This window comes from Oryx dammah, unplaced genomic scaffold, assembly GCF_014754425.2.
Source record: "Oryx dammah isolate SB20612 unplaced genomic scaffold, SCBI_Odam_1.1 HiC_scaffold_27, whole genome shotgun sequence".
Taxonomy (NCBI): Eukaryota; Metazoa; Chordata; class Mammalia; order Artiodactyla; family Bovidae; genus Oryx; species Oryx dammah.
This window is the reverse complement of record NW_024070211.1, coordinates 113874275-113901892: the sequence shown is the minus strand read 5'-3', so window position 1 is coordinate 113901892 and position 27618 is coordinate 113874275. Positions and strand designations below refer to the sequence as shown.

The 27618-nt window shown below is 39.0% G+C and overlaps 1 protein-coding gene across 2 annotated transcripts in view; it reads left to right on the top strand.

Moving 5' to 3' along the window:
• The window catches only part of CHN1 (chimerin 1), a 205669-nt gene that overhangs the window by 132900 nt on the left and 45151 nt on the right, over positions 1-27618 (top strand). For both annotated transcript variants that reach the window (XM_040228198.1, XM_040228199.1), the window contains one exon: positions 23402-23479. In XM_040228198.1, the coding sequence (XP_040084132.1) occupies positions 23402-23479 (78 nt within the window). The remainder of the gene's footprint in view (positions 1-23401; positions 23480-27618) is intronic.

Genomic DNA, 27618 nt, shown 5'->3' with positions numbered 1-27618 from the left:
TCATCAGTGATACTGGCCTGTAGTTTTCTTTTTTTGTGGCGTCTTTGTCAGGTTTTGGTATTAGGGTGATGGTGGCCTCATAGAATGAGTTTGGAAGTTTACCTTCCTCCTTTATTTTAAAATATGAAATCACAGAGGATAACCAGACCCTTCCACCAGATGCCCCTTGATGTCATTGTGGAGACTGAACATTGGACTCTGTTAGTATTTAATCTAAGTAGATCACTGTATTTTGAATAATTGGGTTACTCAAAATAGAGAAGTTAAAACATCCTGGAACCTGTCCAAAGGAAGTTGTAGTTCAGATGGGCCCTTCACCCACTGAGGCATGTTACTGTTGAACTGTAACTCTTTATGTTCAGTTTTTAAAATAAACTCTTATCAAATATTAAAAGAAGAAGATTCTGCCTTACAGAATAAGAGAGCTTATGTTCAAATTTTAAATGTAAAAAAAAAACTATCCTTCTCTATAATGTAGCTTAGTTCTCTAAAAGTTAATTGTGTCAAATGCTACCCTCCCTTCTTTAAGTACCACTGCTGCTGCTAAGTCGCTTCAGTTGTGTCCGACTCTGTGCGACCCCATAGACGGCAACCCACCAGGCTCCCCCATCCCTGGGATTCTCTAGGCAAGAATACTGGAGTGGGTTGCCATTTCCTTCTCCAATGCATGAAAGTGAAAAGTCAAAGTGAAGTCACTCAGTCCTGTCCGACTGTTTGCGACCCCATGGACTGCCGCCTACCAGGCTCCTCCATCCATGGGATTTTCCAGGCAAGAGTACTGGAGTGGGGTGCCATTGCCTTCTCCTTAAGTACCACAGAAGTGTACAAATCCAAATAGTCTTGTTCCTTTCATAGGAAGAGCAGCAACACAAATAAATAAGGATTTATAGTTATGTGATGTGAATTATACGCAAGTGTGCAAAGCTGTCACTTCAGCATGTGTATTTTAAATCGCAGTATACTTAATAGAATGAGATCTGGGTAAATTTCTTTTAAGTTTGTATAACAACCATATTAAATGATTAACATAATTGATGTATAATGAAATGTAAGATTTATAATATAATAAAGCATGTCACATTTATTGTATTTATGATTACTCAGCACGCTTTTACATTTCCAGTAGGTAACTTGAATTCAGGTTGACATCTAAAGGTTTTCATCATTTCAGTCTTCAAAGTGCTTATTAGCATTTCATTGTCAAAGTTGGTGCTTACTTAGCTCTTTGAAACTGACAAGAGACCTCTGAGTTGACAGTCACCTCCTAAATAAACAAGATTTTGAAGGCAGTTGAAGTGTCTTTCAAATCAGTATTCCAGAGACTATATGTAAAACTTACTGTGGAGAGTTTATTATAATTTAGAGGCAAAAAGAAAAATAAAAACTCTCTCAGCTTTTAAACTCAATTTGAGTTTATCATTCTTCTCGGTATCTCTTAGAAGCAAGGAAACCAATAATAGTGAATAAAGATTTAATCAAAGATCTTATTGTTACTATTAGTACTTTTGAGAAATGAAACTGAAGAAACTTTTAAAAAATAAATTTAATGTAAAATAAACTTCTGGGAAAGTCCTAAAATATGTAGTCATGAATAGTTTTTTGTTTTTTGTTTATTAAAGTGCTAAGTCAGATCAGTGCTTTCACCAGTGAAACTTAATATACAGTAGAGATACCTACAGAAATTTTGATTCAATAGAATCAACATGGGACCCAGACATCTGTTAATGTAATTGTCTCTCTATATATTGTGTGTGATGTGTATGAGATCCTGTGTGTAGTAAAGGTTATGCCTTATGGGTTTGGTCAGTGATTCTCAAACTTTTTGGACTTAGGATCCCTTTACACATAATATTAAGAACTGGATTCTTTTAAATGCTTCTACATTCAGTATATGGTGGTATGTTATTTTGGTTGAAGTATATGAAAAAATCTGACCTCATACAAATAAACATTTGGTAGAGGAGTGTCTTAAAAGCCTTTTCAGATAATTTGGATGTTTTTCTTTGATACACCAAAACTGGATAAGTGTAGTTTCTTAAAGATTACTTGGCAATATACAATCTGAAATGTTGTAAATAAGCATTTCTTATTCTGTTACACTAAAATCCATTGGTCTGTCTTGAACTCTGAAGGGATCTTTCAACTTAACCACATGCATTGGACATTTGGAAAATAATGGTTCACTGAGTTAATTTAGGACTTTCAAACACTGAAACATTTCTGTATATGATACAAAAAATCATGTTTCTTAGTATCATCATTCATTTCATCAGAAAACTCATTAAGTATGGGAAGCCGTCACATTCAGTGTGGCAGACACAAAGTTTACAGAGTTCTTATTTTCATTTGCATGTTTGGATTTTATCACCGACTGTCATGTTACTTTCCTTGAGGTGGCAGGCTCATTTGTTCATTTTTGAGAAAATTCCAAGTCTCAGTAATCAGCGTTTATGTTAGTTGTTCTTCCCAGTTAAAAGATAGTATTCCGTGGATAAAGCCACCAACTCAGCTTGCAACTCAAACAATACTTCTCCTAGAGAAAGCCATCCCCACAAAGTCCCCACTGCCTTTTATATCATTTGGTATGATGCTGATTCTCTCTTTGGGATAGTTTTTCAAATGTAGGGGTATAAAACTCTAAACATAATCCAGAGTAGAAACAACAGAAGAGACAAAGTTAGGGAAAATTGTCTAAATATGTGACCCAAAGTAACTAATTTAATGTACTGGTGTTCAAAAAAAACAGTACAACTGGTGTAAAATATTGTGGTCAATTCTATCCTTAGTATCTCAAAACCAATTTCTTTTGAAAAGGAAGAAAACAGAGAAAACGCTGTTCAAATGATGACATGGTTTAATAGTTCTAACACTGGAAAATGAAACTAAAGCATCCACTTTAAAATATACAGCTGATCCTGCAGGAAGAGATATTTTAGGCAAGTTATTTTTTTAACATCATACTTCTTAATGTCTTCCTTATTAATTCATGCATTTGAAAATAGTTTCATCTTGGAATTTTCCAGCAAGTCATGAGTTTGAGTTCATAGAAGAAAAATAAATTTTAGGCTCATTAAAGGTAGATATTACCAAATTCCCTTTTCCATCTAACATTTTCTTGGAACTCATCAGTACAGAGGGATTTTCAGTTCAGTGCAGTCACTCAGTCATGTCTGACTCTTTGTGACCCCATGGACTTCAGCATGCCAGGCTTCCCTGTCCATCACCAACTCCTGGAGCTTACTTAAACTCATGTCCATCGAGTCGGTGATACCATCCAACCATCTCATCCTCTGTCATCCCCTTCTCCTCCCACCTTCAATCTTTCCCATCATTTGACATCAATAAGTCAGTTTCAGCTTCAACATCAGTCCTTCCAATGAATGAATATTCAGGACTGATTTCCTTTAGGATGGACTGGTTGGATCTCCTTCCAGTCCAAGGGACTCTCAAGAGTCTTCTCCAACACTGCAGTTCAAAGGTATCAGTTCTTCGGCGCTCAGCTTTCTTCACAGTCTAACTCTCACATCCATACATGACTACTGGAAAAACCATAGCCTTGACTAAACAGACCTTTGTTGGTAATCTCTCTGCTTTTTTAATATGCTGTCTAGGTTGGATATAACTTTTCTTCCAAGGAGTAAGCGTCTTTTAATTTCATGGCTGCAATCATCATCTGCAGTGATTTTGGAGCCCAAAAAAATAAAGTCTGACACTGTTTCCACTGTTTCCCCATCTATTTCCCATGGAGTGATGGGACCAGATGCCATGATCTTAGTTTTCTGAATGTTGAGTTTTCAGCCAGCTTTTTCACTCCTCTTTCACTTTCATCAAGAGGCTTTTTAGTTCCTCTTTACTTTCTGCCATAAGGGTGGTGTCATCTGCATGTCTGAGGTTATTGATATATCTCCCAGCAATCTTGATTCCAGCTTGTGCTTCATCCAGTCCAGCATTTCTCATGATGTACTCTGGATATAAGTTGAATAAGCAGGGTGACAATATATAGCCTTGACGTACTCCTTTCCCGATTTGGAACCAGTCTGTTATTCCATGTCCAGTTCTAACTGTTGCTTCTTGATCTGCATACAGATTTCTCAGGAGGCAGGTCAGGTGCTCTGGTATTCTCATCTCTTGAAGACTTTTCCACAGTTTGTTGTGATCCACACAGTCAATAAAGCAGAAGTAGATGTTTTTCTGGAACTCTTTTGCTTTTTTGATGCTCCATCGGATGTTGGCAATTTGATCTCTGGTTCCTCTGCCTTTTCTAAATCCAGCTTGAAAATCTGGAAGTTCATGGTTCATGTACTGTTGAAGGCAGGCTTGAAGAATTTTGAGCATTACTTTGCTAGCGTGTGAGATGAGTGCAATTGTGCGGTAGTTTGAACATTTTTGGCATTGCCTTTCTTTGGGATTGGAATGGAAAGTGACCTTTTCCAGTCCCATGGCCACTGCTGAGTTTTCCAAATTTGCCAGCATATTGAGTGCAGCAATGAGGGATTTTATTTATCCATATATTTTCATGGCACTTTGCACTATTCCTCCAAGAATTGTTGTTTTGGTCCTGCATATTAATTTAAACCATGATTCAACCATCTTTGGAATTGAAAAATGGCAGTTCATGCATCTTTTGTATTTCAAAAGACACGACATCCTTTGTATTTCAGGTGGCACCTGATCTCTTAACACAACAAACGTTTTCAGTTCAGTCTTATCCTGTAGTCACCTGTGTTGCTAAGATACCTATGTTGTCACACATTTTCTCTTTAACATGTTTCCAGTTCACATTTGCCTACATTTTGGCTGTCAAATGAGGAAAAATCATTTAAGATTCTCTGCTGGTTTGTACCTCTGGCCAGCAGTTACTTTTTATTTTTAAATCAAGCCAGAAGACATTGTTTAAAATGGCCATTTCCTTCATGTTAAATCTATCCTGGCCATATCATAAGACCAGAAGCTGACGCCATTCAGATAGGCATTTCTCTATAAGTCTGAAGAATCCAGCAAGGCTTGCAAATGTACTTTGACTGACTGCTCGTTCTTCAGTATTTAGTATCTGCTCTGTTCCACGCATCGTGTTAGATGATGAGACTGATGCTAATGATGTCAGCAGTGTCATCAACACTACCACCACCTGATCTTTGAGAGCTCTCTGCATGCTGGGTACTGAAGATACAGGCTTTGCATACATTCCATTCATTGTCTCATTTCATGAGGTAGCTTATATCATCATTCCAGTTTTACACAGGAAGAAACGGAGACTTCTTCTAAGATCCAGTAACTAGTAAGTGAAGTTGAGATTCTTTTTACAGAGAACCCAAGCTCCTAACTACTTAATTATAAATAACACTGAACTTTAGTTTAAAATTTCTTAAAATTGTTTTAAAGGGTGATAAGACAGATTGAATAGGAGAGTTTAGGAACAGCAGCTCTCTGTTTTTTAAATTTATTTTTTATTGAAATATAGTTGATTTACAATGTTGTATTAGTTTCAGATTCTTTTCTCATGTTATTATAAAATATTGAGTATAGTTCTCTGTGCTACGCAGTTGGTCCTTATTGTTTATTTCATATTTAGTAGTGTGTATATGTTCATCTCAACTTCCTAATTTATGCCTTTTGCCTACATGCATGCTAAGTCGCTTCAGTTGTGTCTGACTCTTTTCTACCCTATGGACTGTAGCCTCCCAGGCTCCTCTGTCCATGGAATTCTCCAGGCAGGGATACTGGAGTGAGTTTCCATGCCCTCCTCCAAAGATCAAGGTTGGATCTCCTTGCAGACCAAGGAACTCTCAAGAGTCTTCTCCAACACCACACTTCAAAAGCATCAGATCTTCTGTGCTCAGCTTTCTTTATAGTCCAACTCTCACATCCATACATGACTGCTGGAAAAATCATAGCCTTGACTAGACATTACTTGGCAAAGTAATGTCTCTGAGTTACTTCACTTAATATGGTGATCCCTAGTTCGATCCATTTTGCAGCAAATGGTATTTCTTCTTTTTAAGGCTGAGTAATCATGAGAAACGCTGGGCTGGAAGAAGCACAGTCTGGAATCAAGATTGTCAGGAGAAATATCAATAACCTCAGATATGCAGATGACACCACCCTTATGGCAGAAAGTAAAGAGGAACTAAAAAGCCTCTTGATCGAAGTGAAAGAGGAGAGTGAAAAAGTTGGCTTAAAACTCAACATTCAGAAAACGAAAATCATGGCATCTGGTCCCATCGCTTCATGGGAAATAGATGGGGAAACAGTGGAAACAGTGTCAGACTTTATATTTTGGGCTCCAAAATCACTGCAGATGGTGATTGCAGCCATGAAATTAAAAGACGCTTACTCCTTGAAAGGAAAGTTATGACCAAATAGATAGCATACTCAAAAGCAGAGACATGACTTTGTCCACAAAGGTCCGTCTAGTCAAGGCTATGGTTTTTCCAGGAGTCATGTATGGATGTGAGAGTTGGACTGTGAGGAAAGCTGACTGATGAAGAATTGATGCTTTTGAACTGTGGTGTTAGAGAAGACTGTTGAGAGTCCCTTGGACTGGAAGGAGATCCAACCAGTCCATCCTAAAGGCATCAGTCCTGGATGTTCATTGGAAGGACTGATGTTGAAGCTGAAACTCCAATACTTTGGCCACCTGATGTGAAGACCTAACTCATTAGAAAAGACCCTGATGCTGCAAAAGATTGAGGGCAGGAGGAGAAGGGGACGACAGAGGATGAGATGGCTGGATGCCATCACCAACTCGATAGACATGAGTTCGAGTGAACTCTGGGAGTTGGTGATGGACAGGGAGGCTTGGCATACTGCAATTCATGGGGTCGCAAAGAGTTGGACATGACTGAGTGGCTGAACTGAGCTGAATATTCCATTGTTTGTGTGTGTGTGTGTGTATGTGTGTGTATATATATACACACTTCATTTTTTTATCCATTCATCTGTCGATAGATATTTAGGTTGCTTCAGTATCTTGACTATTGTAAATAAAACAGCAGCTCTCTGTCTGCATTATTTGTGATTAAAAAACAACAACTATATAATGTGTTCAGCAAAATTCCCTATTGTTTGGGCATTAGAAGGCTTAGGAAGGGACATTCATAGTGGACGGAGAGCAAGAGAGAGCTGGGGTGGAGAGTCGGGTTGAACCTGCATCTCCTGCATTAATGGCAGATTCTTTACCAGTGGGCCATGGGGGAAGCTGGTAATATATGCATTGACCATTTCTGTACTTTCTTTTAATGAATTTGTGGGCTATATGCAGTGTTCGTGCTTTTCCAGGCCGCGTGTCCAGAACCCAAATTCCTCTAAAGAAAAATGCATGTAATATAATTACTCATGGCAGTGGCCATTCTGGAATCTCTGTTATAAATATAAGCCTTGCTAAGCTGCTAAGTCACTTCAGTCGTGTCCAACTCTATGCGACCCCATAGACGGCAGCCCACCAGGCTCTGCCATCCCTGGGATTCTCCAGGCAAGAACACTGGAGTGGGTTGCCGTTTCCTTCTCCAGTGCATGAATGTGAAAAGTGAAAGTGAAGTCACTCAGCAGCCGTAGTTGATTGTTTACCCATAAGATTAGAATGGCTTTCCACCTTGTAAATTATGTATGTCTGGTGAATTTTAATGGAAAGTTTAATTACCTGTTTCTAAAGACAGCTTAATTAGTTGCTCAAGAGACCCCTCTCTCAGTTCATTTGTTTGGAAGGTAGTTTTGTAGACTTGTTTTTATTTAAAAAAATAAAAAATGAAAACCCAGTGCAAAAATAAAACCAAGCATGCTGCTCAGTAACTTCCCTTGAAGTCCTGGCAGACATTTGATGATGGAACTGCATGTACATCAGGAAAAGGAAATATGACTTTACCCACTACCCTCAAAATAATGAAAATTTTAAATGCCAGAAATTAATCACCAAGGCTGACCTTACTTCTCTGGGTGTTGTAAACCGTTTGTCAGGCTTAGCAGTGAATTGGGGAAGGTCATTTTCAGCTGTGAATATTTCTGCTTGCTGATGGTTCTGGGTCTTTGTAGCCCGGAGCCTTACTAAAGTCAGAGTCAGTCTCCTTACATGTTGAGTGATCTTATCTCCAGGTCTCAGGAAAGCAGGTGAAATGGACAGAGGATAGGTGTGAATTGGGAGGCCTGGATCCCCCACCATTGCGGCTTTGCTTATCAATTTCTGCCCTTGATCAAGTACCTTCACATCTTTGCACTGCCATTCTGCAACATAGGAACGTGAGGATACAGTGAAATAATGTATGTAAATAAATAATGTATGTGAATACAGTGAAATAATGTGTGTGAAAAAACACTTTTAGAATCTAAAACTCTGTCTAAACAAGTGCTGCTGGTTTGGAGGCAGTGTAGGAGTTGGGCCTGAGTTTTTTTAAACCGAACAGGCAGAAGAATACAGTAATTGAAGTTATTGTAGAATGATGCTAGAACAGGATTATGAAGCCATTTACCTCACTGATTACTTCTTGCTGTGCACCATGGTGACAGAATCAGGCCTGCTGCTGGAAGGGATTTTGTAAGGCACCCTCAGTCACCCACACCTGCTTTCCTGAAACTAGGTGTGATTTCCTGTTTCTAGGCGGGGACATGCTAAACTTAAAGATCGCTGTGGCACATCTTCCCAGAGCATTGGCTTTACTCAGGAGTCATTAATCAGAAATGTTTTTATATGGGTACATCTGGGGGACTTGGAGAGCCACCCCTGGCTCCCTGCACAGCCCTGTTCAAGGTTGGTTGCTATTGGCGATTTTTTGATGGAAAAGGTAATGAAGCACTAGCTGAAGCTGGCAGGAGCGCCTTAAGTAGCATTTGATCTTATCAGCCTGAGATCTTCAGTTGCTCCTTAAATTATCTCCCCTTAACCTATCTTTGTGGAGGAGGAAAATGGCAAGGTAGATCCCTCTTAGTACATTAAAATGTCCCTGAAATATAGATGTTAAATCATCCTTTAATCTTTCCTTCTTCCTTTTCACAGGAAGTTGATTGTAGTCTGACTTCCTGTGTCTAATTTTGTAATGTGCTGATCATTTTCAGGCCTGGTCTAGATGCCTCAAATCACTCATGAGATATCAAGGTTCATATGGAAGAATCTAATATAATTAGGTTTTATACATATATAGATATCATACATTTACATACATATATATATGAAAGAATCTATCTCTTATGTAAAAAAGAACATCCAAGTTAGGGATTATTCTCTCTTAGTTTCATTAGGATCCTTTGAACTAATAGGAATTTCATGAGATGAAATACTGTGGACACAATATAAAATGTTTATTTTAGAAAAATGCCCAGATGCAGGTTATTTTTACTTTTCAATATCATTATCTTAATGTAAAACATGCCATGTGGTAGTGTCATTACAAAGAAAAGACAAATTAATATCTGGCAGTGAGATGAGTGATTAACACATGGATGAATTATTCTCATATTTCTCAGGGGAATTATTTATGAAAGTTAAATCTGTTACCTTCAGGCCACTATTGCCATTTTTAAATATTAAAAATAGACTTTCAGAATTATGTTCAATTTGAACTTCATGAATACACTTTATGCCATGAGCCCACATTTGTCTTTATTGAGGCTTAAAGTGAATATTAAAATAAATTACAATTGGAATATTCTAATCAAACTATACATATTGGGCTTTCCTAGCAGCTCAAATGGTAAAATAATCTGCCTGCAACACAGGAGACCTGGGTTCGATCCCTGGGTTGGGAAGATCCCCAGAGAAAGGAATGGCTTCACAATTAAAATAAATTACAGTTGGAATATTCTAATCAAACTGTTCATATAGGAAATATGCTTTTATCTCTCAAGTTTTTAAAAATCCATAGCACATTTTTTTTAATAACCAAATCACATACACTTCATCTTAATCAGTTGAATCAGTAGAGGAATGAGAAAACTGATAATATAATGCCTAGTTTTTATTCTGATTCATTGGCTTGCTTCTGTTAAATTGGTGATTGTGTAATGTTCACTGAACTGCAATAACATGAAATAATCTCTTATGGCAGTTTAAAACCTGAAAGTACTCCTGATGTCTATCTGAGTCTGCTTTTTAGCACATTACAAAAGCTATCTGAAAAAAGTGGAAGCAGTCATGATCCCAGAGTTTTGCACTGGGTTTAAAGTCTCTAATTGTTGTCAGTTCAGTTCAGTTCAGTTCAGTTGCTCAGTCGTGTCCGACTCTTTGCGACCCCATGAATTGCAGCACACCAGGCCTCCCTGTCCATCACCAGCTCCCGGAGTTCACCCAAATTCATGTCCATCGAGTCGGTGATGCCATCCAACCATCTCATCCTCTGCCCCCCCTTCTCCTCCTGCCCTCAATCTTTTGCAGCATCAGGGTCTTTTCAAATGAGTTAGATCTTCGCATCAGGTGGCCAAATTATTGGAGTTTCAGCTTCAACATCAGTCCTTCCAGTGAACACCCAGGACTGATCTCCTTTAGGATGGACTTGGATCTCCTTGCAATCCAAGGGACTCTCAGTCTTCTCCAACACCACAGTTCAAAGGCCTCAATTCTTCGGCAATCAACTTTCTTTGTAGTCCAACTCTCACATCCATACATGACTACTGGAAAAATCATAGCCTTGACTAGATGGGCCTTTGTGGACAAAGTCATGTCTCTGCTTTTGAATATGCTGTCTAGGTTGGTCATAACTTCCTTCCAAGGAGTAAGCGTCTTTTAATTTCATGGCTGCAATCACCATCTGCAGTGATTTTGGAGCCCAGAAAAATAAAGTCAGCCATGTTTCCCCATCTATTTGCCATGAAGTGATGGGACCGGATGCCATGATCTTAGTTTTCTGAAGAGTTTTAAGCCAACTTTTTCACTCTTCTCTTTTACTTTCATCAAGAGGCTTTTTAGTTCCTCGTCATTTTCTGCCATAAGGGTGGTGTCATCTGATATCTAAGATTATTGATATTTCTCCCAGCAATCTTGATTCCAGCTTGTGCTTCATCCAGTCCAGCATTTCTCATGATGTACTCTGCATATAAGTTAAATAAGCAGGGTGACCATATACAGCCTTGACGTACTCCTTTTCCTATTTGGAATTAGTCTGTTGTTCCATGTGCAGTTCTAACTGTTGCTTCCTGACCTGCATACAGGTTTCTCAAGAGGCAGGTCAGGTGGTCTGGGATTCCCATCTCTTTCAGAATTTTCCACAGTTTATTGTGATCCACACAGTCAAAGGCTTTGGCATAGTCAATAAAGCAGAAATAGATGTTTTTCTGGAACTCTCTTGCTTTTTCGATGATCCAGTGGATGCTGGCAATTTAATCTCTGGTTCCTCTGCCTTTTCTAAACCAGCCTGACCATCTGGAAGTTCACGGTTCATGTATTTCTGAAGCCTGGCTTGGAGAATTTCGAGTATTACTTTACTAGCGTGTGAGATAAGTGCAATTGTGTGGTACTTTGTTGTCAGAGCTTCTCTAATTTCATCTCCTCTATTGTTACAGAACAATAAAAGTGTTTAAGTTGTGCAAGTAATTAATATAAAAAATTTGGGTAAAACAAAAACCAAAATGTTAATGACATATTTCCCTAATTAGCCCCCAAGTTCATTTAGGGGGAAAAATTGGGAACAAGTTCCTATGGAGGCTATTTTCAACTTTTCATTTGGAAGAACCAAGAAAAAATGTTATGATCACCATACAACTATCGTTACCAATGGCTGAATACTGGAGACTGTAAGACTAGAATATTTTACTCTTATTATGTAATTTTATATAATTACGTGTGTATATTAACTTGTTACATGATTCCACGCCAGGAAATACCTGCCATTTATCTTATCTTCCCAAAGCACCTATTATATAAAATTGTTATCAATACACCAGGGCTACAATCTAGTATCCATTAAGAACTTGTAAATGAAAAAAATAAGACTGTTCTATGAAAGAAATTTAATATCACCACCTAAGTTATTTGAGCAGAACTGTGCAGAATCATCATAAAGACACACCTGGAAAAAGACTCAAAGAGCTAGAAGCTGCTTATGCCAGTCTCAGTACTGACCTAAAATGAAGGTACCTCTCAATAAATGGGTACTGAGCATTCTAGTTCCGTGGCAGGGCCCTCCTAATTATAGAAGATTCAAAGGGTGTCTTAGGTCTGTGCATTCAGTATTCAGTTCATCTAACCCAGTTCACTTGTCTGATTCTATTCTCTGCTTCCTAAAGATTTTTTTCTTTCCAGTTTAGGTATGCTACCCAAAAGAGAGCATGTTGGTCACCCACTTTGTGATCATTATATCTCATAGAAACTACACAACCATCATTCTGCTTTTACCTGTCAGTTTCATGAGTTTGGCATTATGTCAGTCTCCTCTTGAGAAATAGATGTGACCTCCTTGCTGACAGATTAAGTTCCTGAGCCTGCAGAACTGAGTACCATACAAAAGCCTGTAGTACATTAGGCAGGGCTACCTTGAAGGGATCCGCTCATAGCCAGCTGGCCTTTCCCAGTTAGACACAGTCACAGTTTTACATCCTTGTGTGCTGAATGAGTGTGAACCTTCCCTCTTCCTTTTGAATTTCTTTTTAAAATATGGAGAAGACCACGGAGTTCATTTAGTAGATCTGGGAGTTAGGAAAAAGTTCAGGGACTTGGCTGGTATCAATCAGAACCAGGCATTATACAGTGAAATGAATGGATTGCTGTGCCTTATTGTTATCTGTTTAGAGAGAGGCTACGTTAATGCTAGAGCCCTGTGTAGTGACTACTCAGTTAGAAATTACAATGTGACTCATGCCAGGAGCATAAAAAGTTAGAGCCCTGGTCAGATTTAAGAGTTCCCTGTGCAACATAAAAAGTTACTTATTCCAGTATAACTTCAGGAATTTATAGAGTTCTGTGTAGAAATCTCTAATGTTTGACTTAAAATGTATTTGAAAATTTTGAAGAGGTGATGAATCTGGTAGATGCTATAAATTTAAATATAAGCAGTACTAAATTGGCTGGTGATCTGAGGGATACTAGAATATAGATGATCGAGAAACTTACTCAAATGATAGCCTTTCCAAACTGCATGTTAACTGTAGGTAATATGAGGGGCGGGAGAGTTTAAAGGAAAGACAGAATCTGAAGTCACCTGATTTCAGCTCCTATTCTCACCACATACTTGTTAGGTGACTTTAATCTGTCTGAGCTTCTGTTTCTTTATCTGTAAAATGAAACCCGCCCTGTTGTTTTAACAACTAAGCTACCTTGTTATTGTTCAGTCACTAAGTCATGTTCAACTCTTTGCAACCCTATGTACTGCAGCCTGGCTCCTGTGCTCTCCACTATCTTCCTGAGTTTGCTGAATTCATATCCATTGAGTCAGACATCTAACCATGTTGCTATCTAGCCATCTCATTCTCTGCCACCCTCTTCTCCTTTTGCCTTCAGTCTTTCCTACTGTCAGGATGTTTTCCAATGTGTTACCGTTTCACATCAGGTAGCTGAAGTATTAGAGCTTTAGCGACAGTCCTTTCGATGTATATTCAAGGTTGATTTCCTTTAGGATTGACTGGTTTGATCTCCTTGCAGTCCTTGGGACTCTCAAGAGTCTTCTCCAGCATCACAATTTGAAAGCATCAATTCTTCAGCACTCAGCCTTCTTTATAGGCCAACTCTCACATATGTACACGACTACTGGAAAAATCATAGCCTTGACTAGATGGACCTTTGTCGGTCAGGTGATGTCTCTGCTTTTTAATATATTATGTTTATCATAGTTTTCCTTCCAAGGAGCTAGCATCTTTTAATTTCATGGCTGCAGTTACTGTCCACGGTGATTGTGGAGCCCAAGAAAATAAAGCCTGTCACTGTTTCCACTTTTCCCCCTTCCGTTTGCCATGAAGTAATGAGATTGGATGACATGATCTTAGTTTTTCTTGAATGTTGAGTTTCATGCCACCCTTTTCACTGTTCTTTCACCCTCATCAAGACACGCATTCGTTTCTCTTCACTTTCTGCCATTAGAATGGTATCATCTGCATATCTGAGATTGTTGATATCTCCTGACAATCTTGATTCCAGCTTGTGATTTATCCAGCCCAGCATTTCGCATGATATACTCTGCATAGAAATTAAATAAGCGTATGACAACATACAGCCTTGACGTACTCCTTTCCTAATTTTGAACCAGTCCGTTGTTCTATGTCTGGCTCTTAACTGTTGCATCTTGACCTCCATACAGGTTTCTCAAGAGACAGGTAAGGTGGTTTGGTATTCCTGTCTTTTTAAGAATTTTCCACAATTTGTTGTGATCCACACAAAGGCTTTAGTGTAGTCAGTGATATAGAAATAGATGTTTTTTGGAACTCCCTTGCATTCTCCATGATCCAGTGAATGTTGGCAATTTGATCTCTGGTTCCCTGCCTTTTCTGAACCCAGCTTGTACTCAGTTCATGTACTACTAAAGCCTAACTTGAAGGGCTGTGAGCATAGTCTTACAGGGTGGTTAAATGAGCAGTTATATCATGGTTTGAACACCTTTTGGCATTGCCTTTCTTTGGGATCAGAATGAAAACTGACCTTTTCCAGTCCTGTGGCCATTGCTGAGTTTTCCAAATTTGCTGGCACATTGAGTGCAGCACTTTAATAGCATCATCTTTTAGGAGTTGAAATAGCTCAACTGGAATTCCGTCACCTCCACTAGCTTTGTTCGTAGTGATGCTTCCTAAGGTCCACTTTACTCTGCACTCTAGGATGTGAGGCTCTAGGTGAATGATTACACCATTGTGGTTCTCCAGGTCATTAAGACCTTTCTTGTATAGTTCTTCTGTGTATTCTTGTCACCTCTTCTTAATTTCTTCTGCTTCTGTTTGGTCCTTACCATTTCTGTCCTTTATCATGCCCATCCTTGCATAAAATGTTCCTTTGATATCTCCAAGTTCCTTGAAGTGATCTGGAGTCTTTTCTATTCTTTTTTTCCCCCCTCTGTTTCTTTGCATTATTCATTTAAGAAGGCCTTCTTATCTCTCCTTGCTATTCTCCGGAACTCTGCATTCAGTTAGGTATATCTTTTCCTTTTCTCCTTTGCCTTTTGCTTCTCTTCTTTCTCCAGCTAATTGTTAGCCTCCTCAGACAGCTGCTTTGCCTTCTTGCATTTCTTTGGGATGGTTTTGGTCACGCCTTCTGTATAGTGTTACAAACCTCCATCCATAGTTCTTCTGGTACTCTGTCCAGATCTAATCACTTGAATCTATTTGTCACCTCCACTCTATAATCATAAGGGATTTGATTTAGGTCATACCTGAATGGCCTAGTGGTTTTCCCTGCTTTCTTCAATCTGAGCTTGAATTTTGCAATAAAGAGCTCATGATCTGAGCCACAGTCAACTCTAGGTCTTGATTTTACTGACTGTAAGGAGCTTTTCCATCTGCAAAGAAAATAATCTAATTTCATTATTGATCATCTAGTGATGTTCATTTGGAGAATCATCTCTTGGGTTGTGGGAAAAAGGGAGTTTGCTATAACCAGCATGTTTTCTTGATAAATCTGTTAGCCTTTGCTCTGCTTCATTTTGTACTCCTCTCCAAATTTGCTTTTTATTCCAGTTATCTCTTGACTTCCTACTTTTGCATTCCAATCCCCTGTTATGAAAAGGACATCTTTTGGGTGTTAGTTCTAGAAGGTGATGTTGTTGTTGTTCTGTCACTAATCATGTCCAACTCTTTGTGACCCCATGGACTGCAGCACACCAGACTCCCTGTCTTTCATTATCTCCCAGAGTTTACTCAAACTCATGTCCATTGAGTCAGTGATGCCATCCAACCATCTCATCCTCTGTCGCCCCCTTCTCCTCCTACCCTCAATCTTTCCCATCATCAGGGTCTTTTCTGATAAGTCAGTTCTTCACATCAGGTGGCCAGAGTTTTGGAGCTTCAGCATCAGTCCTTGTAAGGAGTATTGCGGGTTGAGTTCCTTTAGGATTGACTGGTTTGAGTGTTGTAGGTCTTTATAAAGCTGGTTAACCTCACCTTCTTCGGCTTTAGTGGTTGCAGAATAGACTTGGATTGCTCTGATGTTGAATGACTTGCTCTGGAAAGGAACTGAGGTCATTATGTCATTTGTGACACTGTACTCAAGTACTGCATTTCAGACTCTGGTTGACTATAAGGCTACTGTATTTCTCCCAAGGGATTCTTGCACAGTAGTGCAAGATATCTACTGTCCACAGTAGTAGATATAATGGTCATCTGAATTAAATTATCCCATTCCTGTACATTTTAGTTCACTGATTCCCAAGATGTCGATGTTCATCGATGTTCATTTTTGCCATCTCCTGCTTGACCATGTCCAATTTATCTTGATTCATGAACCTAACAGGACTTGAGCATCATTTCCACTTTGACCCAGCCACTTCATTCTTTCTGGAGCTATTTCTCTGCTCTTACCCAGTGTCATATTGGACACCTTCTAATCTGGAGTCGTATCTTTCAGCATCATATCTTTTTTGCCTTTTCATATTGTTCATAAGGTTCTCATAGAAAGAATACTGAAGTGGGTTGCCATTTCCTTTTCTGGTGAACCATGTTTTGTCAGAACTCTTCACTATGACCCATCTGTCTTGGGTGGCACTTCATGGCATGGCTTGTGGCTTCATTGAGTTATGCAAGCCCCTTTACCACGACAAAGCTGTGATCCATGAAGAGAAACTAAACTACGTCATACCTGTAAAGCATTTACTAGGACAGTGCTGTGTAGTTGTCAGTTAATAAATGTAAGCTGACATATAATTGTTAAGTACCTTGAATATATTCCAGTCTTGGCTCTAATGGAGGGAAACTAGGTTACAAATGATAATTTAGGGGACACATGTATGAATAATCAGTATATCTGGAGTGAGCTGAATTTGCTTGGATCTACAAATTTTGATTGTGGAAGAGCTGTTGTTTATAACTCAGTTTTAACATTTTGTGGAAATTGCAGAATTTGCTAAACCTGAATTAGTGTTTTAGATCACCCAGTAGTAAGTAAATCCAGCTACTCTACATGTCCATAAGCCTTAGGGCCATGCCAGCTAGAACAATCCTTTATGGTACTTATTGGATGGAATGTTGATTTAGCTTGGTTAACTGGAGCACTGAGCTCATGAGTCTGTGATGTCATCATGATGTTACAAAGGAGATAACTGTTTGCATGAGGTCTTTCTAGTTTTCTAGAAAACATTCTTACTGTTAGCATGTCCTGACATTCGATAATTAGAGATTTAGTCTTTTGGCTTAAGTCTTGGTCCCATACTAAAATCAGATATTCATGGAAAAGGAAGTGTAATCAGTCATCTGCACCTTAATGTAAGCAGGATTTGAGGCAGGAAGGAGGAAGAGGATAGGGGTTACTCAGTTTGAGCCCAGGGGTTCAGATTACCAGGACATGGTAAGTTTAAAAACTGCAGAATGGTGATGCCTATGAAAAGACCCTGATGCTGGGCAAGATTGAAGGCAGAAGGTAAAGGGGGCAACAGAGGATGATGGTTGGATGGCATCACCGACTCGATAGACATGAGTTTGAGCAAACTCCATGAGTTGGTGATGGACAGGAAAGCCTGGCATGCTGCAGTCCATGGGGTTGCAAAGAGTCGGATACAACTGAGTAACAATGTGTCCCTAAACCATGTGGCTACAGTTTGACCTGAAACTCACTTTGCTTAGGACAGTGGCCTTGGGCCTTTAATGTGTATCACTGTCACAGGTTATACTAACTCTGAACTTGGACAAATGGGGTCTTGGAAGGAAAAGAGGTGAAACTTCTATTTGTTAATTACTTTCTGTGCTAGGAATAATGAAAAATGCTTATTATCTCATTTAACTCTTAATATCCACTTAAATCAGTAGCTTGAGCAAAGACTCAACCACAGCCAGTAGATGAAGGGGTTAAGGTCAGTACTTCTCTGACCCAAGAGCCCATGTTCCTGTTTTGCTACACTTGGTGAAAATGAGAGGCTAGCTCAGCACAAGTCCAGTATTGTTACTAGACAACAGCATGGGGGGGGGGTGTCAGTGGTAGAAATTTCTTTATTTGAAAAACAGCAAATGCATTCCTTTCCAAGGTCACCTATTTCCCCCTTACAACACTACCGGCCCGCATTTTCCCAGTCCTGTTCTCTGAACTGCAGATGGTATGGACAAAGGCAGACAGAGAAGTTGTGGAATCTGCTCCTTTCCCATCTCTCTTTCCAGCCTAGTCACCCTTATCCGAGCAGAATACAGAAATGATATCTGTGTTAAGATGGACAGAGTCAGGTCTAAGACAGGCCAAAGATTCCCAGTCAAAATACAAAGCAAAGTACTGCTGGTGTTTCCAGCAAGAATGCCCCATGAGCATTTCTTTGCCTATAAAATGTCCATTATGCAACCTGTCTCGGGCTCTATAACCAAGAACTGGGACAAAGATAGGAAGCGTCACACACTGTTGCTGACCTCTTAACAAATGCTGAGAATCATCCTTCCCTTTAGCCCCACCCCATCCCTGCTCCCTCAGATAACACCCATCATGTGCCTTTTGAAAGACAGGATTAGGACTAGAATTGAGGGAATTTGCGAGAGACCATAATATAAAGAGGAGAGCAGGAGTCCCTAGGCACGCTTGTACGTATGAACCAGAGGCAGGTTAATCTAACTCCTTACATAGAAGGGCCTCCCTTGTGCCTCAGCTGGTGAAGAATCTGCCTGCAATGCGGGAGAACTGGGTTTGATTCCTAGGTTGGGAAGATCCCCTGGAGAAGGGAAAGGCTACCCACTTCAGTATTCTGACCTGGAGAATTCCATGGATTGTACAGGCCATGGATTGTACAGTCCATGGGGTCACAAAGAGTCAACACAACTGAGTGACTTTCACTTTCACTTATACAGAAACCTGTCTTATATTACACAGTGTACATACTCTGCAGCTAATATTTGGCACAGCAGCCCTGTATCATTTATTGAGTGCTTGTATGGATGTTAGAGTTGGACTATAAAGAAAGCTGAGTGCCGAAGAATTTATGCTTTTGAACTATGGTATGGGAGAAGACTCTTGAGAGTCCCTTGGACTGCAGGGAGATCCAACCAGTCCATCCTAAAGGAGATCAGTCCTGGGTGTTCATTGGAAGGACTGATGTTGAAGCTGAAACTCCAATACTTTGGCCACCTGATGCGAAGAGCTGACTCATTTGAAAAGACCCTGATGCTGGGAAGGATTGAGGGCAGGAGGAGAAGGGGATGACAGAGGATGAGATGGTTGAATGGCATCACCGACTCAATGGACGTGGGTTTGGGTGAACTCCGGGGGTTGGTGATGGACAGGGAGGCCTGGCGTGCTGCAGTTCATGGGGTCGCAAAGAGTTGGACACGACTGAGTAACTGAACTGAACTCTCTGTATCATCCCCAAACTGTCCAGTACCCTATAAGATAGGTATTACTATCCATGGACATGGAAGTGTTTGTCACTCAGTTATGTCTAGCTCTTTGAAATTCCATGGACTGTAGCCTGCCAGGCTCTTCTGTCCATAGAATTCTCCAGGCAAGAATACTGGAGTGAGTAGCCATTCCCTTCTCCAGGATTATTATCCATAGTATGTATTAACCAAGGCAACAAATAAATCTCCAAAGGTCAGGATTCAAAGTTCAGTGTCTCTGATTTTAAATCACATTTTTTATTATAATACACTGCCCCCCAGTAAAAAAAAGCTGCCTTCATTTGATTTTTATTCATTGAATCTTTATTTGTACAAGCTACTGCTGTGCTAGATTCAGGATTTATACTGAGATGTGTAAGACCTAGTTTTATATAAACAGTTACATAGGCAACTGTGATATGAGGTAGAAGGTGATACGTCTTGTAATTAATGAACAAATGAAGGACTCTGAGGTTCACAGGTGGGTGACATCACATCTAATTGCTTCAAATGGTCAAAGGCATCCTGAAGGAGAGGGTATCTGAATGGAGCCCGAGGGCTGCATTTCCTCCTGCATGTGTTGTGGGTTACACTTGAGATCTAGATCTTAGTGATTATTACTTTCTCTTACCATTCCGTGTTCCTCATGGTTTGCTGTCTTACAAATCTATTGCTATTCTTTAGAACTGAAAGGAGAAAATAACTAGAGAAACACCTTGAATACCAGAGAGAAAAAATCAACTACTCTCAGACTCCGTGGATTCCTTTCATTTTCACATTTGAGTGGATATAGCATAGTGTTTGGAGAAGGCAATGGCACCCCACTCCAGTACCCTTGCCTGGAAAATCCCATGGATGGAGGAGCCTGGTGGGCTACAGTCCATGGGGTCGCTAAGAGTCGGACACGACTGAGCGACTTCACTTTCACTTTTCACTTTCATGCATTGGAGAAGGAAATGGCAACCCACTCCAGTGTTCTTGCCTGGAGAATCCCAGGGACGGGGGAGCCTGGTGGGCTACCGTCTGTGGGGTCGCACAGAGTCAGACATGACTAAAGCGACTTAGCAGCAGCAGCAACATAGTGTTTAAAAGCCTAACTCCTATCTACCACTTAACCTAATAGCTGTACAGTTTGGGGAAGTTAACTTCTGTAGGCCTCAGTTCTTCCTGTTACAAAATGAGGGTAATATATGCCTCATAGATAGTTTTTCTGTGGAATTAATGCGATTCTGTATATATGTAAAGTGTTTAGCTGGGTGCTTAGAGCCTAAGTACCTAATAATGAATGATAGTCATAATTAATATATGCTCATATTAATAGATGCTCTATCCATCTAAGCAGATATGGCCAAAAAAATATAAGGAAGAGTGGTAGACATTTGTCTGCAATGTCAGAACATTGATACTGGTTCTGAATTCAAGAGTTAGCAATTCTGACTTGAGAGCTCCTCAAAATTAATGCAGAAATGCAGTTGCAGTTATGGAAGGTGTAATAGTGACAAGACCTCCAGCCAGTTGAGAGGAGCTAAGAAGTTTTTCATCTAGAACCATTGTTTTTTATCTTCTTAGTGCCCTAGATAGTTGCCTAAGTTGTAATTGTTCCAGTATTTCTTTCTTAGGTAGAACAGTTACTCAGGAAAGACAGTGACTGCGGAGTCTTAGTAGACCTTACCTCTCAGTGACAAAAATATTCAGTTTTACTCAGCCATGAATTTTCTGGAGAACTCTACTATGAATATTTTTATGCTTTCGTTGAATTTTAGTTACTACAGCTGAAGGACTGGGATGATCTGTAATAAAGTATTTCTCGATCAGAAATACTCAGGAAAGAAAGTTTCTTGGGTTACATGGGGTAACTATTGTCTCTAAATTAGTGATTTAAACATTCATTGTTAAATAATGTGGAGAAAAAAAATACTGTCAAATTTGCCTTTAGTGTCTGTGTTTTTCAGGCCCACTGAGAAAAACATAAACTTGACTATAGGTTGTGTGTAACTAAGGGGTTGGCTGGCCTGTCTATTTTTAGTCATCACATGACAAGCTAGGTCTAAGCTAAAGAGCAATGTAGGTTAGGCAGGGAAGTTCTTTCCATTGTATTTCTACTTGGAAAAAAATTTTTTGTCTCATATTAATCAGGTAAGGGTATAAATTTGTGGAAATGAAACATCTGTAGATGTAAATGTTAATGTTTGCCTTTTATTTACTTAGAAGTGTGTTTTAAAAAAGAAATCATTTGAAAAGATGGAACTATAGACTCAAATTTAAAAATATTGGGGTATGTTTACAAATCAGTCATTCAGTATTATCAATATCTGCCATGGTTTAAGGACCACTCCATGCCCTGATTAAATTAGAATCTGCAGAGGCCCCATACTCCTTACAGACTATGAGATCTGAAATAAAATTTTTGTACTTATCTAAGCAGATGGACTGAATTCATTTGAATATAGTATTTTTGATTCGTTAAAGAGAATGTAACTTTAGAATCAGAATGGGTTAAACTTGATTACTATAGCATGAGGAAACAGATGGGAGGGGTTGAGGGAATCAATATGAGAAAACCTAAGTTTACAGCCCCTTGGTTTTAAAGAAATGTACTGTGTAGGTATTGCTCTTAAATGGAGCTGGGTTTGAGGCTCTTGCCAAGCACTTGCCTTTCTGTATCAGCAAACAGACACCTCAGGGTCCAGCTCTACATCTGGGACCTGTGTACATGAGGGACTGCTCCCAACCAGCTTGCACCATGACCTGGCCTGAAGCTCTTTGAATGAGGAATGTTAAGATTAAGATTTAAAATAATGGTTGGACCTATTTAAGATTACAGATGCACAATAAAACTACTCATGGTAGAGAGATTGAACTGACTGTTCCTGTTGGTGCAGACAAGGGTGTGCTCCTTGCTCTTCGTGAAAATAGTATGATACCTAGTTAAACTCCTTTTGTTTTTCATCAAAATACTTTACAGCTTTTGCTCGTGTTTAATAAAATGGGGTTTTAGTTAACTGACTGTAGTCCATATGCACAAAGGCAAATTATAGATCAGCTTTTCATAATTTACCTGGCAGGTGGTACCTCCTTTTTAAAACCTAGTGCTGTGTGTGTTAATTTTCCTTTGCTTTTAATAGGTTAAAAAAAATCCATTTTGTAATGATGCATGACTCATTCAGTGCTCATTGTCTTCCCACTGATTTTTTTTTTTTTTTTTTTGCCTTGAGCCAGCAAGAAAAATCTTACATGAGAGGAGGGAGATACAGAGTTGAGGAATACAGTACTTAAATACTGTTGCTTGATTCTCATTGGTTCTCTCCTTTCTTACGGTGACCAGTCTAATCAGCCTTCCTTGCCAAGTCCCTCCCCTCCCCCACCCTCTGCCAGGGGCTTCCCAGGGTGTCAGTTGCTTGAAACTGACTGCAGGCAGGATGTAGGCATCTCTCCTTCAGAATGGACATTAATACATTGACTAGAAAAGAAAGCATTTAGAAATGTATCATTTGTCAAAATTGCATGGCTCTTTAAAAAGGATAGAGAAATGCTGAATGTTTTGTATGTTGGCATCGACTCTTTATTTCTGTTCAGACTTTTAAGTTTTCAGAAGCTTAAATATAGAGCCCTTTAAAAAAAAAAAAAGAAGAAAGAAGAATTTTTCTGGCTAGTGGACCTCTTTTTAAGAAGTGCTTCATCACCCTCCTCCACCTCTCCGTGCTGTTTCTCTGCAGCTCTCTGTAGGGTAGGGCTCTGTGCTGGCTGGAAGAATGCTCATTTGTTAGCTGAATAGAGTTCATCGACAGACATAGATCAATATAGGTTTGCTTTATTTCCTGTGAATTCCAAAATGCCATCCAAAGAGTCTTGGTCGGGTAGGAAAACTAATAGAGCTACAGTTCACAAATCAAAACAAGAGGGCCGTCAGCAAGATTTATTGATAGCAGCCTTGGGAATGAAACTGGGTTCTCAAAAGTCGTCTGTGACAATCTGGCAACCTCTGAAACTCTTTGCTTATTCGCAGTTGACATCACTTGTTAGAAGAGCAACTCTGAAAGAAAACGAACAAATTCCAAAATATGAAAAGGTCCACAATTTCAAGGTAAGAATATTTATTTTTAACCTTTTCTTATAAGAAAGGAAATGCACATTACTTGAACTATACAATATTAAAAGTATGTCTTTTTAAAACTAGGATGACTGGACTAAACTGTTCTTGCTATTCAGGGAATGAAGATGTTTTAAGCATGATTTTTTTTTTTAAGGAATAGCTGAATAAAGCTGATAGAATCCAACCCCATTTTCTCTAGTGCTGATTTAGTATTCTGTTTGATCAGTGTATACTCAATGGTAAAAGTCTTGACTGATATTTAAAAGGTCTCAATTAATAATGATCTTGGCATTATTATTTGTGATGCAAATATGTCTAACCACCTTTGTGGGATGTTTTGTGAGAGAATTAGATCTTACCTCCTTTCCTTTCTGGTAAAAAGCTTTGGCTATAAGAAGCATGTGCTGTTGGCATCTGGATTGAGCAGATGGTGTCCATTTCCCATAGTTTCTGTCTTTTCTCCTCTGCTGATGAATTGCCCATGATGAGAGGAGGATGGCTACCGTGGGACTGTTAGGCTGCTGACACTTAGCAGCTTCTCTTCACTTTCTGAGTATTTTCTTTCACCTTGTGTATGTGTGTCTATGTATAGTTTTTTAATTATTATGTTACTTTGTTTTACCAACTGTACTTTAATCATTTTTCATCAAAATGTGTGTGTAGATTCAAACTAGGTGTAGATCTTGCCTGCATTTATAACATGGTACAAGACCTTGAAGTTCGGTCCTTTGTAACCTAATTTGGAGAACATATGTGAGATTGTATGTGGGAGACCCAATTACACGTCATGGGTAAATGCACTAGCATCTCTATAGAAACTGCCCGATAGTTATACAACTTTATGATCAAGTTCCTGAGATAAGAATACTGTTAGTGTAGACAAATGGCATTAGTTTCGATGTTAGGGGGTATCTGTTTTCAGAAGATGATAAACTGGAGACCCTGCTCTTCCATTTGTTTATTAATTTACTCAGCAGATAGAATGCACCAAGCTCCAAATTTGCAATTTATCCTGATTTTTAACACTAGCATTAATTTTACTAAAATGCCAAATACCCAGCCTCCAATATGCTCAGCTTTTTCCATAGTGAAAAAGATTTTTATGAACTTCAGATCATCTGGGGATAAAGGATACATTCCAGAATGCATGGGCTGTGTAATGATTGCCAATGTTTCAAGGTAGTCCAAGTAGTGTTTTCTTTTCTCTCTTTCAACGTTATTAAAGACTTGACCTTTCAACCAGTCTTTGATGTAAAATGAAATTGAGACCACTGGTGTAAAATGTATCCAGTCTTAACTGCCTCTTCTGTTTAGGACCTAAACAGTCCCTCTAGGTACTGGACCTCACTGTCTTGTGTGATGTGCCACCTGGTCTTACAGGATCTTTATCAGGAAAATGATCCCAAATATATCCTTTTGCAAGTATCAAACTGTGTACATGTTTGGTCTCAAAAATAGCCATTTCGGTTCCTAAGCAGGAAATTATGTGAACTCTTTCAAAATGGCTGAGATTTTAAAATATATCCCTCTGGTATGTTAAGCAGAAACAGATTGACCTGTTAAGGATGCCATTTTAGTGCTGAGTTCATTGTACATGCTTTCTGTCAATACTGACAAAAAGCAAAGGGTAGATCTGTTCAAGAATTTCATAAACAAGCACATTCTTTCATTTTTGGGGTTCTGTCTTCCAGTAATTTCTCAGTTTCATCTTAGCATGTGACTTTAATGAGCAAATTTTGTATAGCCAGAAAGTGCTGACTGTGGGACCAATTGTGACTTATAGCTCGGTACCAGTACTGTTAAAATTCTAGGGGTTTTTTTGTTTGTTTATAAAGAGCATATTAAAAAGTAGAAGTCTGCTTCCCTTTCTGGAGCTAAAAAATTTAAATAAGCTTGGACTCACTGTTTTTTTAAAAGAAGTAAAGTATTTATGCTCAGGAAGAGCTCATGTCGGACAGTGGATTGCATTACATATTTTTTAGAGTTGCTAATAAGGTCAAAAGTCTCAAAATTTGACTCTTTCCATTGAAATTACTCTTTGTTTCTTAAAAAATGTTTCTGCGGGGTCACGTTATAAAAACGAGAAGGTGGAGGGGGCATACTTGACTTCCAGGGACATCCCTAAAAGAATTCAGAGTCTGTGGCTGGGGCAGTGCTCTCCCACACAAATGCTCACTTAGAAGGTCACTGCCTGTGATGTATAAGTATGTCCAGCTCAGAGATTTATTGTCGGGAAAGTCCTGAGCATTTACATACTGATAATCATTCATGTGGCCTTGCCATTGACTGTTTTTTTGTTGCTGAAAGTGTACTCTGCTGAACCACCAACCCACTCACCAAAGCCTCACTTCAGTGTGGTTTTCTTTTTTGCCTCTTGAACTGCCTTGTTATATAACATTGCTCTGTGGTGTGGAACAGCTGTCAGATCTCATTTCAGAAGGTGAAGCCACAAGTATCTTGTACCTTTGGTGAAACCCGCCCCCCCAACCCCCCGCAAAAAATTCAGCTGGGCCTAAACTCCATATTCTAGGCAGGTGTTTGTTTTTTGTTATTGTGTTGTTTATAATAAAAAAGAAAAAAACAAGAAGGCTTCCCATTTTGCTGTGTTATATAACACAGTCCCCGTCCATTATTACTTACAAGGAAGGATTTGATAAAGAATCTTATCACAAGAAAGATAGTTGTCTTTCTTAGGGAGGTCATCATTTAAAAATAAATATACCACATCCTTTAAAAATGATTATCCTGTAAAGTTGTCAGTATATATTGAGTGAAAATAATTTTAACTGTGTCCTGGGTCAACCTCTCATTTTAAGAACTGCCCCTATCCTAACACAACAGAGCGAGCGAGTGCATAAGTGCAAATTTCTTAAACCAACTTAAAAAACTAAGCACAACAAAACCAACTCTGCCATAAAAGTCAGACACAGGCACCCCACCAGCAGTGACTATATCCTACATCTGAGGCTCTCCAGATTGAATGATAACTCAGATCCAGTCCTTGCCCCTAGGAACTTGCTTGTTATTTGTGTGACCTTGGGCAGGTTGCTTCATCTCTCTAAACCTCTGGTTCTACATGAGAAAAGTTGAATTCCTGATATGTGTAGGTACATGATAACCACTATTCCTGTTATTACAAATTACCCCTAAGTGGATATTTTTTCTGAATCCATACCAAGACTGTTTCTTGCCCAGTAGCAGAGATCCTGATGCAGTTGAGAACCCTGGCATGATTGTGGTGCTAAAGAAAGCTCTTGCTTCTTTCTTAGCTCCCAGGCATAGTTATGTAAGAGCAGTGCATTTTCATGCACCACAGAATACAGTGAAATCTTCTGTATTTCTTTTACTTCCTTCAAATTATTCAATGTTCCATTTGGTATGTTTAATTCAAATAGCTCTATAAGACAAAATCAAGATTACATATAATGTAATAATAACAACAGAGAACTGGCTACTTGGGCAAATTAATTAAAAGAAACATGAAGGATTATGGATACTTTTTAAATTTTTATTTTATATTGGAATATAGTTGATTAACAATGTTGTATTAGTTTCAGGTATACAGCAAAGTGATTCTGTTATACATATACATGAATCTTTTTCAAATTCTTTTTTCATTTAGGTTATTGCAGAGTGTTAAGCAGAGTTCCCTCTGCTATATAGTAGGTCCTTGTTGGTTATCTATTTTAAATATAGTAGTGTGTACATGTCAATCCCAAACTTCGAGTCTATCCCTCCCACACCCCATAACCATAAATTTGCTCTTTGTCTGAATGAGTTTGTTTTGTAAATTAGTTCATTTGTATCACTTTTCTTAGATTCCACATATAAATGATATCCTATGATAACTGCCTTTTTCTGTCTGGCTTACTTCACATAGTATTATAATCTCCAGGTCCGTTCGTGTTGCTGCAGATGACAGTATTTCCTTCTTTTTAATGGTTGAGTATTAATTCCATTGTGTATATGCACCACATCTTCTTTATCCATTCGTCTCTTGATGGACATCTAGGTTGCTTCCATGTCTTGGTTATTGTATACAATGCTGCAGTGAATATTGGGGTGCATGTATCCTTGCAAACCATATTTTTCTCTAGATATATGCTGAGGAGTGGGATTGCAGGATCATA